The 20,165-nt window shown below is 43.4% G+C and overlaps 1 protein-coding gene across 1 annotated transcript; it reads left to right on the top strand.

Moving 5' to 3' along the window:
- The first annotated feature begins 1,680 nt into the window (after window positions 1-1,680).
- On the top strand, window positions 1,681-15,229 carry LOC145357951 (SH3 domain-binding glutamic acid-rich-like protein 3). Its single transcript, XM_080211569.1, is given in 4 exon segments — window positions 1,681-1,717; window positions 1,720-1,772; window positions 11,594-11,761; window positions 13,655-15,229. Coding segments are annotated over 4 exon segments (324 nt in total). The 3' UTR covers window positions 13,721-15,229.
- Window positions 15,230-20,165: the final 4,936 nt, after the last annotated feature.

Genomic DNA, 20,165 nt, shown 5'->3' with positions numbered 1-20,165 from the left:
ATAATTTATTTAACACAATGCAATTGTTCCCAAAAGTCCATGGTGAAACCACATCTAACACACAGTGGTCTTTGTGATTTGTGGCTTGACTAGGTAACTGACAAGAGAGATGTGATCTTCCGGGACAGGTGTTTTTATGCTGAATTCCCTGGCGTGGGACAAACGATAGATGGGAGTCGTACCCCCCCCCCAGTCTTGGCACAGCAAGATTCCAAGCATGTAAAGGAAACAAGTGAAATTCCAGGTGGGTATGAGTGGACAATTGCGCCTGTCTGAACAGTAGCAGGATATTCAATTGGGCTGTTTATACAAAAGCACCAAACTTTGGCAAGCTGGCTGGCACCTCATCTGCTGACGGTGATTCTGGTGATCGTGCCTGTTTGACATCCTAAATACTGAATAATATTTAGGGATAGTAAAATGGTCAGCATTCCTACCCCTTTTTTCAGACATTAGCCTGAGTCATCCATCTTCTCCACCATGTCCCTCTAACCCCTCTAGAAACAGATCAAATTGGTGCTGAAATTCGACTTAATGAAATGCAAATGAGACAAAAGTAAACTGGTCACCTGTGATATATTTGCCAACTAAATATCTGCCTGTCGCAATCACTGCTCCTGCTGGAACTCCCTCATCACACAATTTTTCTGATGAAAAGGAGAGTTTTGAATTGCACCCTGCTGATAAAATCTAGACCGTGCCCATTTAAAGGAGGTACAGAATACTGGTCCCCTGAAATCGGCTGTGATTGTACCTATTTATTACTATCCTCTGTCCCAAATCTTCTAAAGTCATCCTCAATAAAGAAAGCAACCTATATTTAAATAGAATAGTAAGAGTCCATTCTGGAAGTCAACAGGTTTATGATTCTTTTATCTGAGATGTATGAAAAATTACATGGGGCATGTAAGTTTGATCGATAGTTTCAAAATCACCACCACACAATTTAATTTTTGTTACAGAAATACTAAAGTATGAGCAGTACATCAATAATGTCACAAAAGATAATCATACGTACAATTCCCATTGGATGAACAGTCCAGTGTTGGTTGGTTGTTCTCGCCAAGCTAAGTTACTGCCTTCTGTCTGTGGTACCAACCAACTCAAGAACAGCTTCTTCCCTGCTGCCATCAGACTTTTGAATGGACCTACCTTGCATTAAGTTGATCTTTCTCTGCACCCTAGCTATGACTATATCACTACATTCTGTGCTCTCTTTCCTTCTCTATGAATGGAGTGCATCGTTTGTACAGCACGCAAGAAACAATACTTTTCACGGTTCACTAATACATGTGACAATAATAAGTCAAAATGAGTTGGATGGAGGGAACTTCACTCTTCCTAACCTATCCTGGGAGTACTTATGAGATCCTGTGGATGGGGCTTTGTGCTGGTCATTTCTGTGCATGAAGGAAAACTAATTTCTTTAAAACTTTGTAGAGCACCACATTTATGAGAAATACCTTATCATTAAATAGTAGCCAGATCTTTAAGTTTTATGGATATTCCACTTTTTCTTTGCTTTATGTCACTCGATTTATTTATTTGAATAACAGGATGAATTGAGGATTGATAGAGCCACTGGAATTGATGCTTTTCATTTCGAGACGGTCCCTAAATTTCTCCTGACGCTAACTGCTCCAATTGGCCGCTTGTATCACATGGAGCAGTGTTGCTCGGATGAGAGTGTCAGTGTTGAGAGTGGAAGCAGCAGAGACGTGAACAAGATGAGTGTGAGAGTGTATTACACGACTGTGGCCGGCTCCAGGGTGGTGAGTATGTGCGCGGAACTGTTAGGGATAAGATTCTCAGAAGGGGAGTGGGAAGCAGAAAGCCTGAAAGTGAGCATTGTTTGGGAACAGTGAGAAACTGACACGCCAGCGTCGGAGCTGCAGAGAAAACTGCAGCGGCGATGCAACATTGTAAACCATTAGGTTGCAGCTGAGGGATACACAGTAACCGAGCAAGACCCTGCCTTAAAGACCTGGAAGCTGCATTTGATGCCAGTTCATCGGCTAACGGTAGTAAAGCAACCTCCGCTGTGAAATCACTATTGTGATTCCGCCGCTATTTGCCCCACCCCACTCCTCCATTCTTTTCCAGCCATTCCATTCCACCTACTCGACCTGGGCTCCATTAGTGTCTCCGTGTAACCCTCAGCCTTCCTTCCTTCCTCTTAAAAGCTTTCCTAACCACTCCCCATTTTTGAAATTTCTCTTGATTTTCCTCCTCTTCCTAATAAGCCATTGTGTGGCTCTTGTTGGATGTGAGGATCATTGCTAGGCGTGTTAGGATTTTTAAATGTACAGTTTTGACTAGATCAGCCTATCCCACTGGGAGCATGATTGAATCAGAGCTAGGCTGACTCATTAATGAGACTTAATGGAATTTAATATTGGCTCTGTTATTCAGGTCATTTTTCTGGAATTGATTTTTAACTGGGAATTATGAGCAGTAGCATATTGGCGTTAAAAGGGCTCTGTCTCCATCTAAAATCTTAGACAGAAGAGTTGACAATTGTGATAAAAGCAATTTTAGAAATGATTATTTTTCTATTTCATACTACCTTTTATAGAGATCCTTCCTATGATTACTGCCTTTACGAGTGGGCAGTGAGGCACACCCAGGGGAGTGTGCATGCTTAAGATACTCTTCCATTGGAAATGGGAATGATTTTCACAGTTGCTTGTGTCTGAATGGATCAACATTTATCAGAGTTCAGACATCAAGATGTTATATTTATAAAGCACTTTATCCCAAAGCACTTTACATTGCATTTACATTATCAAACAAAATTAATCATTTAAACCAAGCAAAGATATATAGATAGGTGACCAAAAGCTTGATCAAAGGTTATAAAAAGCTTCTGCAAGAAGAAATGAAATAAGGAAGGAATTCCAGAACTTTGGGTTTCAGCAGCTGAAGGAACAGCCACCAATGCTGGAATGATTAAAAAAAATCAAGATGTGCAAGAGACCAGCATTGCAGGAATGGAGGTATTTTGGAGGATTGTAATACTGGTGGAGTTAAGCAAAAAGAGAAGGATTTGAAATGAAGGATGATGGTTTAAAAATCAATCTATTTCTGGGTTGGGAACCAAGCCAAGGCAGTGAACAGGGAGGTACTGGGGAATGGTGGTATAGTGGTAATGTCACTCAACTAGTAATCCAGAGGCCCAGGTTAATATCCGAGGGCAATGAGTTTGAATCCTGCTAAGGCATCTGGAATCTAAAGCTTGTCCCTGTAATGGTGACCATGAAACTATCATTGTCATAAAAACCTATCTAGTTCAACTTGTGTCCTTGGGGAAAGAAATCTGCCATCCTTGCCTGGTCTGGCCTACGTGGGACTTTAGACCCATAGCAATGTGGTTAATTCTTAATTGGCTTAACGAATTCAAGGGCAAATGAGTATGGGCAAATGCTGGCCTTGGCAGCAATGCCCACATCCCATGAAGAATAAAGATTAAAGATGTCTATTGTTTCAATCCAAGTGGGACATAGATTCAGAAATTTGCTGTAAACTGGTCAAGTTCAGAGATGCTTCCAAATGGGGGTGGGGTGGGATTGGAAGAAAGGACAGGTTGAATCTGAAGATCCTATTAGATATTTAATTGGGTGGGTCAGTGATAGACATAATTTAATCTATATCATTGAGTATATATATTTATTTTTAGGGGGTGGTGGTGCCACAGTGGTATTGTCCTTGATTAGTAACCCAGAGACCCAGTGTAATGCTCAGAGGAACGGGTTCGAATCCCACCATGATTAGTGGGATTTAAAAATTCAATAAAACATCTGGAATTAAAACTTCAACGATGACTATGAAATCATTGTCGATTCACTAATGTCCTTCCTTGATGTGGCCTACATATCACTCCAGACCCACAATGTAGTTGACTCTTAAATACCTACTGAAATGAACTAGCAAACCACTTAGTTATATTCAATTGCTAAAAAAGGAATGAAGCCAGACACCACTATCCCTATGTATGGTATGTCCAAGCAAGACAGTAGACATGGTGGGGTGGCACAGTGGTATACAGTCTGGAGGGAGTTCCCCTGGGAATCCTCAACATGAACTCTGCATAAAGCCTTGTGGCACCAGGTCAGAAATAGGCAAGAAAAGCTCCTGCAGACTGTTCCCCCTTAGCTGTGGGCTAGTGAAGTGGTTGAACATCATTTGGAGGGTGGCAAGGTTGCAGAATGTACTCTGGCTGAGTCCTATAGGATATAGCCGCTAAACAGGCGGTGAGGGAACCAACAAGAGGGAAGGGCATTGTCAAACAGATCTAGCAGCTCAAAACTGGGCATCCATAAGGCGCTATTGTGCCGTTGGCAGTAGCAGAATTACACTTGACCACAATCTGTAATCTCGTGGCCTGGCATATCCTCCACTCAACCATTACTACCAAGCTAAGGGATGAACCAGTGTTGAATATAGAGTGCAGGAGAGCATGCCAGGTGCAACACCAGGCATACTTAAAAATGAGGTGTCAACCTGGTGAAGCTACAAAATAGGACTCTTGGGTTGCCAAACAGCATAAGTAACAAATAACAGGTAGAGCTAAGTGATTCCACAAGCAACGGGTCAGATCTGCAGATCTGCCATGTCCAGCCGTAAATGGTGGTGGACAGTTAAACACTCGCTGGAGGAGGAGACTTCACAAATATCCCCATCCTCAATGATGGAGGAGTCCAGCAGATCAGTGCAAGAGATAAGACATTGTTGCTTTTGCAACAATTGTACGCCAATGTGTTGAAGCTACCGGAGATCCGGGTTCAATCCCAGCCTTGGGTCACTGTCTGTGTGGAGTTTGCACGTTCTCCCCGTGTCTGCATCAGTTTTGTCTAGGTGCTCCAGTTCCCTCCCACAGTCCGAAAGATGTTCAGTTTAGGTTGATTGGCCATGCAAAATTATCTCTTAGTCTCCTGACACTAGCAGGGCAAATATGTGGGTTAGGGCTGGGTGGGATTGTTGTTGGTGCAAGCTCGATGGGCTGAATGGCCTCCTGCACTGCATTGATTCTGTGGGTGATCTACTTCTGCCTCCTCCAGAAGTCACCAGCATCACAAATGTCAGTCTTCAGCCAATTTGATTCACTCCATGTGATATCAGGAAATGGCTGAAGGCACTGCAAAGGCAATGCACTTTGACAATATTTCCAGCAATAGTACTGAAGATTTGTGCTGCAGCACTTGCCGTGTCCTTCCAGTACAGTTCCAACACTGGCATCTACCCAATAATGTAGAAATTATACACAAGGAACAGGATAAATCAAACCCAGCCTCTTACTGCCTGATCAGCCTACCCTCAATCACCAGTGAAGTGATGGAAGGAGGCATCAGCAGTTGCTACCAAGCAACACCAGCTCAGCAATAACCTGTCCATGAACACTGTTTGGGTTTTGTCAGGGCACTCGGCTCCTGACCTTATTACAGCCACGGTTCAAACATGAAAAGCTGAATGACAGAGGTGAGGTGAGAGTAACTGTCTTTGACATCAAGACCGCATCTGACCAGGTGTGGCATTAAGGAGCCCTAGCAAAACTGTAGCCGATGAGAATCATTGTGAAAACCCTCCATTGGTTGGAGTCATATCTGGTTGTGCTGATTGAAGGTCAATCATCTCAGCTCTGGAACATCACTGCAACTGTTCCTCAGTCCAAAGATGTGCAGGTTAGATGGATTAGTCATAGTAATGCCTGATGTATGGGGTTATGGGAAAAGGGCCTGGGTAAGATACTCTGTCAGAGAGTTGGTGCAGACTCAATGGGCCGAATGGCCTCTACCACACTGTTCTATGATTCTTTGGTGCCCTACGCCCATATAAAAACTGTGGCTATCAGAGCAAATCACATGCTAGAAATTCTATGGCAATTAATTCACGTCCTGACTCCTCAAGCCTTTCTTCCATCTACAACACACACATCAGGAATATGATGAAATACTCTCCACTTGCCTGAATGAATGCAGCTCCAACAACGTTCGAGAAGCTTGACACCATCTGTTTTGCCCCAATCTGTTGCAAGCTCAACACCATCCAGGAAGAAACGCTATCACTTCCACATTCAATCCCTCCACCACTGATGCACAGTGGCAGCTGTGTATACCACATACAAGTTGCACTGCAGGAACTCACCAAGGTTCCTTCAACAGCACCTTCCAAACCCATGACCACTACCATCTAGAAGCTCGAGCAGTAGATACCTGGGGGAGACACAGCCTGGAGGTTCCCCTCCAAATCACTCATCATCCTAACTTGGAAATATATTGCTGTTCCTTCACTGTATGTGGGTCAAAACCCTGGGATTCCCTCCCTAACAGCACAGTGGATGTACTTACACCTCAGACTGCTGTGGTTCAAGAAGGCAATTCACTACCCACCAGGGCAATTAGGGATGAGCAGTAAGTGCTGGTCTAACCAGTGACACCCCCACCCATAATTTAAAAAAACAGTGAAATGTCTGCGTATATTTCTTGTCCATTGCATTTCTGCTGTTGAACTTGAGTCACATTGTCTATAAACAAATTTCTATCTTGATTGTACTAATTGCTTCAAGTTACATATCGCCAAATTTCCAGTGGGTTAGTACCACCCTGTTCAATTGTAACTCAGTAAGAAGTCTCAACACCAAGTTAAAGTCCAACAGGTTTGTTTGGTAGCAAATGCCACTGGCTTTCGGGGCTCTGCCCCTTCGTCAGGTGAGTGGGGAGTTCTGATCACAAACAGGGCATATAAAGGCACACACTCAGTTTACAGAATACTGATTTAGAATGTGAGTCTTTACAGCTAATCAAGTCTTAAAGGTGCAGACTTTGCGCTGTCATGTGTCGTGAAGGCCGCCTTGGAGAATGTGGACCTGAAGATCTGAGCAGAGACTAGCCAAGTTCCGCACACATGAGAACGGCCTCAACTGGGATCTTGGGTTCATGTCACACTATTTGTAACCCCCATGACTTGCCTAGGCTTGCAACATCTCACTTGCTGTCTTGTCTGGAGACAATACACATCTTTTTAACCTATGCTTAATGCTATCTCCACTGACATTGTCTGCACCTTTAAGACTTGATTAGCTGTAAAGACTCGCATTCTAATCAGTATTCTGTAAACTGAGTGTGTGCCTTTATATTATTAGGATTTTGTTAGGATCTAATAACCTTATTGACTTGTCCTGTGGTCAGCATCAGCCAATAATGCACAGAAGATGTCAGCCACTGAAACTACTCAATATTTTATGCCATCAATTTTCTTTCAAATTGTTTTTATTTAGCCAGTTTGCTGAACTTGGTTTATAAAAAAGGCACATTTAGGTGGTTGAGTGGACCTGTTCCTGTTGGAAACATGCCTTGGATTGTTTGCCCTGAGGCCTGGAGCATGGGTTTGACTTTGAGAGGATTCTGGATGTTGCTGTTTTCTAGCTTCCTGGTGCGGTCCTGAGTAATTTGTAATCTTTTAAAAAGGTCTGCTTTGCCCAAAGCTGCCCACCACCTTGTGGTGACCCTGTCCGACCCAGGCTCTTCACAACTTGATGCTAATGGTTTGACCCTCCCCCTCGTTTCTTCTGGGCTCTATATCCTTCACACTGGATTTGCTGATCAGAAATATATCTAGAGAATATGAATTTAAATCCCTATCTGGCGCATTCTCAACTTGATTTTTACAATATTCTTGAAATAAAAATCTGCTTTCAATAAAAGTGACTGCAAAACTGTCTGATTACTGTAAAAAGCTAAATGGTTCATTCATACCTGCTGTCCTTATCTGCTCTGGCTTTCTAAGTGATTGCAGTCCCATCCCAGTGTGACTTTTTCTCAATATCCCATCTTCAATTTAAAAACCTATCTGCTATGGAGATATAGAATCTCACAGAAAAAAATTCAAGAAATATTCTACAGGAATCTAATGTAATCCTGCAGTGAACTAAGTGGTTGTACTTTGACATTTTAAAGGCCTACTCATTGTGATGCCTCATTGGGTATTTAATTATTTGCATTTATTGGTCTCTTAACCTTTGGTCTTTTATTAGAGCCAAATAATCCTTTTCTCCTTCCAACAACAGTTTGTTGATATTTTTATAAATTACTTCACTGGCTCTTCCTCCTTGGTCTCCCTTCACTGTGAAATCAATGGGAGTCTCTGAAATGGGAATTGTCTGCACCTTTCAGACTTGAATAGCAGATTAGCTGTAAAGACTTGCATTCTGATCAGTATTCTGTAAACTGTGTGCCTTTGTATGCCCTTCTCTGATCAGAACTTTCGACTCACCTGACAAAGGAGCAGCGTTCCGAAAGCTTGTGGGTTTACTATCAAATAAACTTGTTGGACTTTAACCTGATGTTATGACTCTGTCAAATCATCAGCTTCCCTCTAATTTTCCACTTAGGATGTTTGAAGTTAAAACAAATATTTGAATAATAAATTGTTTGCAGGTTGGTGACACTGTGGCGAGGGGGTGTTGCTCTCTGTTCTTTGATTCCCTTTTGCTGCTGCTGTGTTTTCAATTTCCAGTCTAGAATCATTGTGATTCCACACAGGAGGCCATTCAACCCATCATACTTATACTGGTGCTTTGGTAGAGCATACCAATTAATTCCACTCTCTTTGCTCTTTTCCCATTGCCCTTCAAGCCTTTTGAAAGTTGTTCTTGAATTTTCTCCCACCATCCTTTCATGCAAGATCACAACTTGCTGCGTACGATTAAAAAAAATTCTCATTACGACAATTTGTAAGAATTGATATGTTGACTGAAACCAGAAAAGTAAATTGAATACTTAAGCTAATTGCAGAGAGAATCTGTCTTGTCTTCGCAGTATTGATCACAGGATCCAAGGAATCCCTCATCTTTGAGGATGGCCAGCCGATGTCTTGAGCTGTCTGAAACTTTCTACACTTTAAACTGGCTATTTCTCTCTCCCTCCTATCTCCCTCCCCACTTGTGTGTGTCTCTCTCTCTCTCACTGGCTCTCAGGCAGTAGAACTGTTCTTCAGTTTGATTAAAGGTGATTGCAGTGGTTGATAGTTACTTCCACTTCTGGGGAGGCCTGAAAAAGAAGCAAAATGTATGATTTCTACAAATTAGGAGGAGACCACTCAGCCCCTCGAGCCTGCTCCACCATTTATTAAGATCATGTCTGACCTGAGTTTAACCTCAACTGTAAGGTTCCTGTCTACACCCCGCCTCCCCAATTATAGGCTTTCACCTCCTTGCTTATCAAGAATGTATCTACCTTTGCCTGAAAAATTATTCACAAACCTTAGCTTAGAGCTGGGCCATCCATTGGTAATGTCAAGAGGTGTCCCTTCACACAAGAGAGAGAGAAAATATGGAACAAAGAGTTCAATTCAAAGCCCAGAATGGGTAGATTTTTGTTAAGTATTTTAAGTGTTAAGGACTTGAAAAAGACGAGCATAAATCAGATTCAAATCAACCTTTATTCACCACATTGGATAGTGGAAGAGATTCAAGAGGCTGTGTGTCCTCTTCATATTCCAGATATGCATGGGCTAGATGGATTGACCACGTGTAATTGCCTCATTGGTGTCCAAAGATGAGTTGGTTGGGTGAATTAGCCATGGTTAAGTGTGAAGATTTATAGGGATATTGTGGGGTGAGCCTGGGTAAGATGCTGTTTTGGACAGTCTGTGCAAACTCAATGGGCCAAATGACCCCCCTGCACTGTAGGGATTCTATGTTTCTGATCATCACCCATCCAGACCTGGAAACACAGGCTGCTATTGTCCCTTCTTATTTACATTTAGGACTTTGCATCAGTGCCTGAAACTCGGGGCAATGTAAACCTATCCAGGCTGGAGCCAGACCCAGTGCCTGCTGCTTTCTCAGCTCGGGCAGTAGTTGTGATGCAGGTACAGTCACTCTGCAGGGAGAGTTGAGATACTATAGGGAGAGGCTTCAGTGGGAGAGATGGGCTTTGGAGTCTGATCAACTTTCTTTGTTTTCCTATAAGGTTTTGAACCCCACCTGTTTATGTTTAATTTGCACTGAGGGTGGAAGGAACAGAATGGTGAATCCCATTCAGCCACCAAGCTGCTGAGCCACAGGTTGACCAGTAAGGGGCAGCATCGAGCTAATAGTTACTCAGTGAGATGCTGCCTCCAACCTCTGGATAGAACAAAGTGAGGACAATTTAGTCTGAATTCTGACAATAGGTTTGAAACAGCCCACAGCAAATTACTATCTTATCAGCTTAATGGTTGATAATTACAGATTCTTTTAAAGGACTTTACTTATTTACCCAATAAATCTTTTGAAAGAATCTGTTTTTATTGCCCTGACAGTATTCCATTGCTTCTGGCCTTTGTTTTTCTCTCCTATTTAATCACTCAGACCCAGTGAATGTACAAAGGTTTTCGACTGGCATTTCTGGAACATTGACCCTTGGCAGAAGTTCTCTGAGAATCCTGTTTCAGCACCCCCCTCCCCTGCTCGCGCTCACAGCTGAATGTTTTTCCCTCTGAGTTCTAATGAGATTTAAAGTGTATTTTGCACATCCTCACATAAAAGGGAGGTGACCGTGTACGAGGCTGCAATGTGTTTTGTTTCACTGATGACTAGAGGATTGTTCCGGAAACATCTGCAGGAGAGCAAAATCCTGCCAGAGAAAAAGACAAAAGCAGTCGCGTGGAGAAAGCAGATTTCTGAGAGCAGCAGTTTGGCGGAAACTGACTTTGCACAGAGCATTGAAAGGTCTGAAACCAGATGTGCCCTCTCTCTCTCTCTCTCTCTCTCATGCACACTCTCTTTTTCCCTTTCACAGTCTCTCTCACTCACTCACTCTCTCATTCACTCTCGCACACTCTTATTTACTCACACTCTCACTCACACACTGACTCTCTCCCTCCCTCTCCCTTCCCTTTCTCTTCCCTCCCCCCATGACCCCCTTTTCTCCTCTCTCCCCTGACTAGAGTCAGAGCTGGCTGGTTACTGAAGGTTCCATTCTTCACATTAAGTAACCTCGAGGGCAGGAGCAAAACATCCCTCACTCTGAATGTGAGTGAGCACATAGTGTCCGGGCAGCTCTGCAGAGAGACTGATGGTGTATAGCACAAAGCTCAAAAACATTGGCCAATTGGGGCCCTTCTGTTCTCACCCTTGTCAGGCAAAAAAAAAACCTTTCCATTCTCTGCAACCTGGATTTATATAGAGCCTTTAATATAGAGAAATGCCTCCCAAGATGCTGCAATGGTTAGACTTCGAGCCACAGGAGGAACCATTGGAATGTGACCAAAAGCTGGTTAAAGAGAGAGGTATTAAAGGAGTTCCACAAGAGATGAGGGAGATAAAGGAGGGAGGCGGTGCAGAGCATTAAAGAGGAAATTGTTAGCACCTGTATAGCTGATGGCTGCTAATGGTGAAGGGATTTAATTGGAGATTCTCTGCAGACCAAAATGGAAGGAATGCCGAAATCCTGAGGGTTTAGGGCTGGAAGAGGTTGCAGAGACTGGGGGCGGGGAGGGGGGGGTGGTGGAGGGTAGTAGGTGTGTCACCATTCCTGCAGTAGGAAACTGCCCCTGGCTGAGAGTTTCTGACTGATGGGAAACTGATACGTACTTCTGTTTTCAATCTGTTCAGGTGAAATCCCAGCAGTCGGAGGTGACACGAGTGATGGATAGTAAAGGCATCAAGTATGAAATGATCGACATTGCACAGAATAACTCATTGAAGGAGGAGATGCGAACCAAGTCTGGAAATCCCAATGCCTTGCCCCCTCAAATCTTCAATGGTGAACATCACTGTGGGGTACGATTGGTGTGGCCTGTACTGTGTTCAGTGGTTTCAGTCACAACAGAATAGATTCACTCCACCAGAACCTAACACCTAAACAGTGCAAGCTGCATTAGTCAGCAAAAATAACCTTCTGTTCTTCACATATGCAGCCATGTGAGACACTCGTTTCCTCTGCATAAATCTCCATTTTAAACAAATATTAACATGTATCTGCTGAGAAACCTAGTGACTAACAGAGGGACCCTAGGGTCTTCTCTCTAGCAGTGTGGGTAGGTGTGTGCAGGTGGGACAGGACTTAATGTGTGAGAGGAGCAGGGAGGAGTGTGGATGTGTAAAGATAGAGCAGGGTGGGGGTGGGGTCAACATCCCCTTTTTGGAGTGCGTGGGTGCTTTGTGCAAGTGCAGAGCAGCCTTTTAATGTTTGTGTGCCCATGCAAACTGGTTAACTGAAAGGAACCGACTTGTATGTGGTTTGTGTGGGAGGTTTTGGGTTCGAAATGAGTGGCCGTGAAGTATTGTGGGTATGAGTGCATGTGCACGTGCGCACACACAGCAGCATGTAGAATGGGGATGGGATATTGGGGGTGTGAATCTATATACACAGCCAGGAAGCAGTGTGTGAAATGCAAGTTTCATTCTTGTGAACTTTTTTATTATAAAGAGAATGTGGGGAGTGTCTGGCTCCAGTTAGGTATTGTCTAATCGATTTGACTCGAGCACCGTGTGTTTACTTGATATCGAGTTGTTGATTCAGGAACTCGTGAACAGGATATTCTTGGGCATGATGCCTCACTGCCAAGTGACTGATCAAAGAATGAAAGGACTTTGTACCAACATTAGTCCAGGCTAAAGCCTGGATTGTGGAGGGCGAAAGGGATCAGGATCAGGGCAGTGAGGTGAATGTTCAGGAAGATACAGGATGAAACTCGATGGCTGGGAGTCTGGGGTAAACACAGAAGACTTGATGCTCAGGGTGGGGTCAGTAGTGGACCCGTACACGATTGCAGCTCCGGCTCTTGCCCTCAGCGGAGGCCCCATTTTCCAATTCCGAGCCCGGGCTGCTGGTGGCAAGAACGTAATCGCTTTTGTTCAACAGAAAAGATTAATCTACTTTTCTCCTGATCAACAAGAGCCGTTCATGTTTAGACAGCACCTGTAATGTCAAATGTCCAACGATCCTCCACAGGAGCAATTATCAAACAACATCTGAGGAGATGATGATCAGATTGTAAGCATTGTCTTCGTGGAGGAAATGGAGATGGAAGGGTTTCGGGAGGGAATTCCAGAGCTTTGAGCAAGACTTGCTGAGGGTACAGCCATCACTGATGGGAAGCGATGGCCCAGTAATATTGCTAGACCATTGATCCAGAAACTCAGTTAATGTTCTGGTGATCTGTCACCTGCAGATGGTGGAATTTGAATTCAGTACAAAATATCTGGAATTAAGAATCCACTGATGACCATGAAACCATTGTTGATTTTTGGAAAAACCCATCTAGTTCACTTACGTCCTTTTGGGGGTGGAAATCTGCCTTCCTTATCCGATCTGGCCTACATGTGAGTCCAGAGCCACAGCAATGTGGTTGACTCTCAACTGTCCTCTAAACAAGGGCATCTAGGGATGGGCAATAAACGCCCATGAATAAAAAATACTTAGTTTGGCCAAGGGGCCTGAATTGGAGGAGTGTTGAGATGTTAGAGGCATGAGGGACTGGAGGAGTTTACAGAGATGGGGAGTTTGAGAATGCAGATATTGCCAGACTGGGAGATGAGCTGAAGTTTAGAGAAAGCAGGAATAGTTGTCCCCTGAGCCAGATGCAGAGATGATAAATGCTTATGAATCCTAGCACGATGTCAGTGGGAGTTGAAAGCTGGCAATGACAAAGATGTTCTTGTTTCCTGCAGGGTTATGAGGATTTTGTAGAGGCGGTGGAAACCAGCGATGTGCGGAAGTTCCTGAAACTCGATTGAGATCCCATCTGCTCCCGATTGGTCAGAGGCAGCGCTGAAGCAACTGGCTCCCCTGTGTGCAGAGCCAATCGTACAGCTGTGTTAGAGTCTTAGAAACAGTAACAGCTTCTGTGCCTGCTCAGTCTCGCTGCTTTATCGGGAGCTTGCTGCCAATTCTCCAAATCTCCTGCATTTCTTCCATGTCAGCTGTTAATTATTTTAAGATGTCATTCCACAAATGAATTAAAACCAACCAATGGTTCCTTGGGGTGAGGTCACTGGATCTAGGATACAAAGCGAGGGGCTGGGAGGGCTTGAGAGATTTGTAACACAAACTAACTCAGCACTTCTGTATCACTGAATGGGACTAATCTACCAGTTCCATTTCCTGTCCATTCCAAGATTTGACCAACTTGTGAATAGAAAAAGCTCTTTTGGTTTCAATTGGATTTTGCTGTTTGGGGTTGTTCTGGGCAGGTTGTGATTCTTAGGGAGTTGACCTTGTAATATAAAGAAAGGCTTTGGGCGCATTGAGGCTTGGGAAAGCTGAGGGGGTTCTGGACTAAGGGAGGGGATAAATTCAGGCTTGTTGAAAGATTTATGTTGTTCTAATTCTCACTTCAGGGTGAGAATCATTATTAGAGTGAATCATTAATGTGATGATAGTAGGACCAAATGCACAAGCTGGGGGTGGGGGGGAGGTGCAGTGATAGCCCACCCTGAAAAAATGATCAAGTTGGGCATTATGCCTTGTTACAATTTTAAACATCATTGATTAGCACCAATAATCTATCCGTTTGGGAGGATAGACCCCAGTAGTGAAACCCAGGCCGAATGCCTGCGATATCCAACTTAAAACAGATGGGGCTCAGTGCGTAGGCTAACCATCTCCATTGCCCCTGGGTGATATGGATGTGACATGGGTGGCCATTGCTCTTGTGACACAGGCATGACATGGGTGAACACATTCATTGACCCCTTATTAATATCTCTGTTGTGAGCATATTTCAAATACACGGATAGATTTGGATTGCAGCCACTTGAGGGACTGGGTATCCTTATTCCAGCCCTGAGTTTGTGTAAGTGCCCCTTTTTCCAGGATTGGCGCTGAATACCATTTGTTGTTTAACTGTTCTGGGAAAAGAATTTGTATTTTTCATTGTGAGCCCTCACTGGCTTGGCAACATTCCGAGATTGAAAACACAGACCACTTCTACCTGCTCCCACACCTGCTACTGCCTCTCTCCCATGTGCAATGCTTTAATTAGCCTTGTTTAAACTAAATTGGTGAGCAATTGTTCTGGCCGAATGTTATTGCGGCATCTGTCTCTCACCCTGCAACCATTGAGGAAATGCTTTTGTTGCCTGTACATTCAGTGCATTTAACTCCCCTTTTCACCCATATTCTCTTGTCTCTAATTTTTTATTCACATTATTTCCTCTCTCTCTCGTCCCCATTCTGGACCAATAAGAATTTCTGCCAAAATATTAAATAATGTCTTCCAGGAAGATATGAAATGTTTTAACCTATGCCTGGTGTCTCTGTTTTCATGTATCTCTCGTGTGTTTATTTATTAGTAACAACAGCTTAACTCCCAGTGGATTACAGAAATATGAAACACAGATTGGGATTGACTTGAGAAAGTAATCAGTTGTGGGGCAATAGCTGTGGCTCTGGGACTAGTGCTTGTGGTGAGGGACTGCTGAGTTTATATTGGAGAATTTGACCGTGGATTAACAGCGGAAGTGCGACTGGGGGTCACGGATATGAGAAAGGGGTAGTTGGGGGAGGCGAGTTAGGGAGGGAGCTGAGGATCCGGGTGAGATCACTGGTCTCACGGGTCTGTGTTGAGATTCCCGGCAGGAGATGGAAAATATCTTTAATATGGAGAAGGGAGACTAAAACAGCTGCAGGATTCTCAGCGGCTGTTTCAATCCTTCCCCTAGCCCCACTCGCTGGGCTGTGGTTCTGTGGGTGTGGTGGCACTGTGCAGATGGTCATCAATAAATGTAAATGTAAATGTTGATGGAGAGGATTTAGGCTGGGAGTGAAATGGGGTAATGCAACATACCCTAATTCACCCGTTGCCTTCAGAAGATCCATGTTATGGAGATGCCGTGTTGGACTGGGGTGGGGACAGTAAGAGGTCTCACAACACCAGGTTAAAGTCCAACAGGTTGGAATCACGAGCTTTTGGAGTGCTGTACTTTCATCAGCTGCTTCACTCAATCCGTACAGAGAGCAGGAGCCTGGTTGATGCTTTGTAATGGAGGGGGGAAGGGATGGAATATTGTCGCTTGTTTTGTGTTAGTGAAAGCTATAGATTGTAGTTTGAAATTGGGCTATTGATCATAGGATGTAGGACCACCGAGCTTTTTAACAGTCAGGGGATGGGGCTGTCGAATATTTTCGGGGCACCATAGATAATATATTAATTGTTTAGATTTTCCGCTTCTGTTGCTCTGTGCTGGATGATTTTGGCTCTGTGTAAACAATCCACCTCTTCCTCCATCTCCTCTGAGACACAAATTAAAAGCAGACACTTGGCAGTTTTCCCGCTGTCTTTGAATTAAGTCATTGCCTCCACACTTCAATATAAACAAACAGAAATATATTTTGTACCAGAGTGGCTGGATTCTTGGCAGTGGCTCAAGTGTTGAGCAACAGAAAGAGTACAGTTCATGGGCTAAAGAGAGAGAATCTGTATTTGTATTATTTTGCAATGTCAGCAAACAGCGCAAAGAGAAGTCCCTCTGTTCTTCGAAATGGGATCTTTTTTGCTAGCCTATAGATCAGGTGGGTCCTGTCACATTTCAAAGATCATCTGTGACGACTGTGCTCCCTCAGTACTGCAATGTAAAGTTTATTTATTAGTCACAAGTAGGCTTACGTTAACACTGCAATGAATTTGCTGTGAAAACCCCCTAGTTGCCAGCGTCAGTTCGGGTCAATGCACCTAACCAGCATGTCTTTCGGACTGTGGGAGGAAACTGGAGCACCTGGAGGAAACCCACGCAGACATGGGGAGAACATGCAGACTCCACACCAACGGTGACCCAAGCTGGGAATCAAACCCTGGTCCCTGGGGCTGTGAGGCAGCAGTGGTAACCATTGTGTCATTGGAGTGTTAGAAACAAAGACAGAAAATGCTGGAAACTCTCAGCAGGTCTGACTGCCTCTGCAGAGAAATAATAGAGCCAAGGTTTCGAGTCAAGATGAACCTTCGTTGAAGTATCTCTTCAGCATCCGTAGCATTTTGCCTTTCTCTTGGTGGGAGTGCCAGGCTGGATTGTATGGTCAGATATCTGGAGTGGGATTACCATTCAATGCAGAAACGAGTGTGTTAGCCATTGAGCCATAGACAGATAATAGCTACCCTGCGCTTTCTCCCTTGACCTGATCAGTTATGTCCTTTTCTACGCTTAATCAACACCTCCTGCCTAAACTTTGTAGAGCATCAACATTTGGACCGAGCATTGGCTCCATCTGCCTGAATTACATCCCTTGGCTGCAGTGTTGGGAATTGCGATTGAGAACGGTTTTGCAATTCTCCAGAATCCCATGAATCTTACACGAACAGACATCGGAAGAGTGGAAACCAGTGTGATTGTGACCAGATGAAACATTGGGAGTAAAAGTCCTGGCTGGTGTTACATGTAGGTTTTAATCTAACACAAAGATGGCTATCAGATGGAACGTAAAGGCTTTAATATTATAATCTCAGCGACACTGTAATCTGGGGATAACAACAGAGCCAGAGAAGTTGGCTTGTTTTGTAATTTTATAATTATGACCTAACTTTCTGCAGTAAATGATGAGGAATTTATGTTAGGCTATAGGGAGTTAGTCTGCACACATTTTTTTGAAATTGTCCAGCAGATGTATTACTGACAAGGATAGAATTTATTTCCCATCCCTAATCGCGGTTAACAAGGTGATGGTGAACCGCCTCCTTCAATTGTTGCAGTCTGTATGGTGTCGGAACTGATTAAAGCAATTCTCAGGCTGACTATCTGTATTTCTTATAGCCTTCTCTGTGCTGGGAGATCCTTTCCTGTTGTATCTGTTTGTTTCCACCCTTTGTGTGAAAAGGTGCTTTCTATATTCACTCCAACATTGTCTGGCTCTAATGCTGTCCCCCTTGTTTTGGATGACCCAATGAGAGGAAATTGCTTCTCTATATCTACCTGACTCCCTTCCTTATTTTAAACAACTTGATAAATTCAACTCTCACTCTTCTAAAATCAAGGGGAAACGAGACAAAGTTTATGTGCCCACATAATTTAATCTATTGCACCCTCTTGGCCTAATGTATAATCCAGAACAATTCCTGGGTCAAAAATATATTTCAAAGTGTATAGGGAGATAGAGATGACCTCAATGTGACCCAAATTCTTGACATTTGCCCTTCCTGTTTCCTGGCCCTATTCTGGGCTATATTAAAGTTTCCATTTCCTATTCAAGCAACACTCTATTCTTTCTGTTCCATTCGGACATGCGTTAAACACCAAGAATTTCTTAATCAGAGGTTACTGCCCTTTGAAATAAACTGCCAAGAATGTGGGGTGGGGGAAGGGTCCTCACAGCCACACAAAAGGGCAGTTAACAAACTTCTTTGGGGGGGGTAAGCCATCAGTAATAGAAATAATGCACTTTTTGTCATAATGCTGGTGAGTAAAGTGACTGATTCTAAGAGATTGAACCTGTGATTTCAAAGTCAATCCTATAAATAGGTTTTACAGAATTTTTCTGCTATTTGTCACAGGTATTTTCCAATAGGACTGGTGAGTGAGGGCCACTTTTAGCAGAATGATCTTGACAATCTTATCTGACAAAATTCTTATCCTTGTTTTCAAATCCCTTTACGACCTCACCCCTCTCTAGTTCTGTTATATCCTCCTCCCATATGACCCTGACATATTTCTGTCTGTACAGTACACAAGAAACAATACTTTTCACTGGATGCTAATATATGTGACAATTATAAATCAAATCAAATATTCCACATGATCCCTGATTTCAATCACTCCATTATTGGTTGCCATGCCTTTCGTTGTCTTGGCTCCAAGCTGTGCTATTCCTCTCTCTACCTCTTTTCCTTTAAGATCTGAAAACTTTCAAGTTTTTGGTCACTTGGTTAAATATCTGCCTGTGTGCTGTGTTTTATCAACCAATATTTGACATCTTATGGCGAGCATCCTTGGCTATTTTAACAAGGCAAAGGTGTTACATAAATCTAAGTTGCATTGTAGTTCTTTTGATGTGTTCATCTCAGTTCTCCAGAGCTGTTGAGTTGTTGCCTTCAGTGCCCAGAGCTGAACTGGTTAGAACCCCTGTTGATAGCTGGATGGGTTCACTGGCCTTGAGATCTTGAAGTGAGTATTGGAAGTAAGATGGCCCCATTTGAATCTTTGCACATCCAGCTTTCACCATGCGTCTTTGAGGCTTGAGCTCAGTTACCCACCTCGCATCCATAGAGGGACAGGACTGTACCTACAAAAGCAGCACTCCCGAGACCCATATGACTGTTGTTCATTTATCTCTCTTTTCTACTTCTTGTTCATTACTGTTTTAATTGGTGGGCAGATTCTGACAAATGACCAAAACCTGAATCCAAATCTTTCAAATTACTGTTATCAGTAATGTGCGGGTTAGGTGCGTTGGCCATGCTAAATTGGCTCTGAGGTTGGGGAGTAGCAGGGTAAATATGAAGGGTTATGGGAATAGGGCCTGGGTGGGATTGTGGTTGGTGCAGACTCGTTGGATCGAATGGCCTCCTTCTGCACTGTAGGATTCTATTCTATGATCAAGAGTCACAGTCTTGGCTGTTTAGACTTAGCTGCCTCTGCTCCATATCCATGAGTGTGGTTTGACTGTAGTTTCTATGATTCCCCTGGTTGGATATCGTCATTTATGATCCTCTCCCACACCCTGTACTTCACTCTGATATTGCAGCATTTCTCTCTTGGGCTGTTTATTTTTTTTCAAGCAAGCTGATCAAACTGGGGTCTTGCAATTGGCTTTAATTTACTTGGTCTTGAAGGGGGGGAAAGTCAACCTTGTCCCTACTCCTGGTCACATTCAGTTCATGGTGTATGTTGTTGATTGGATTCAGTCCCATGTGGGAGTTAGAGCGAAGTGTGCAGATGATGCCAAAACAGGATACAAACACTGTCCGTTCTTTGGAAGGCTAAAGGAAGTTTCAATGCTTTATTGTTAAAATAAGAGAGTTGATTAAAAAGACTGATGGATGTGTGGAGCAATTCATTTTGGTTTAAAAAGTGGCAAATAATTACACTGTGAAGAGAAGTGGGTCCATGGCTGGCAGGGATTTATGGGGATTAAGGTTAATACCTGCCAAAAAAAATGAAAATAGAGGTTCTAGGAACAAAGAAGGCTGAGGGTTGACTTGATAAAGGTATACAAAATTATGAGAGGAAGAGATAGAGTGAACAGGATGAAATT

This window comes from Carcharhinus amblyrhynchos, chromosome 24 (assembly GCF_965287045.1).
Source record: "Carcharhinus amblyrhynchos chromosome 24, sCarAmb.v2.hapA, whole genome shotgun sequence".
NCBI lineage: Eukaryota > Metazoa > Chordata > Chondrichthyes > Carcharhiniformes > Carcharhinidae > Carcharhinus > Carcharhinus amblyrhynchos.
This window is presented reverse-complemented; position numbering and strand designations above follow the sequence as displayed.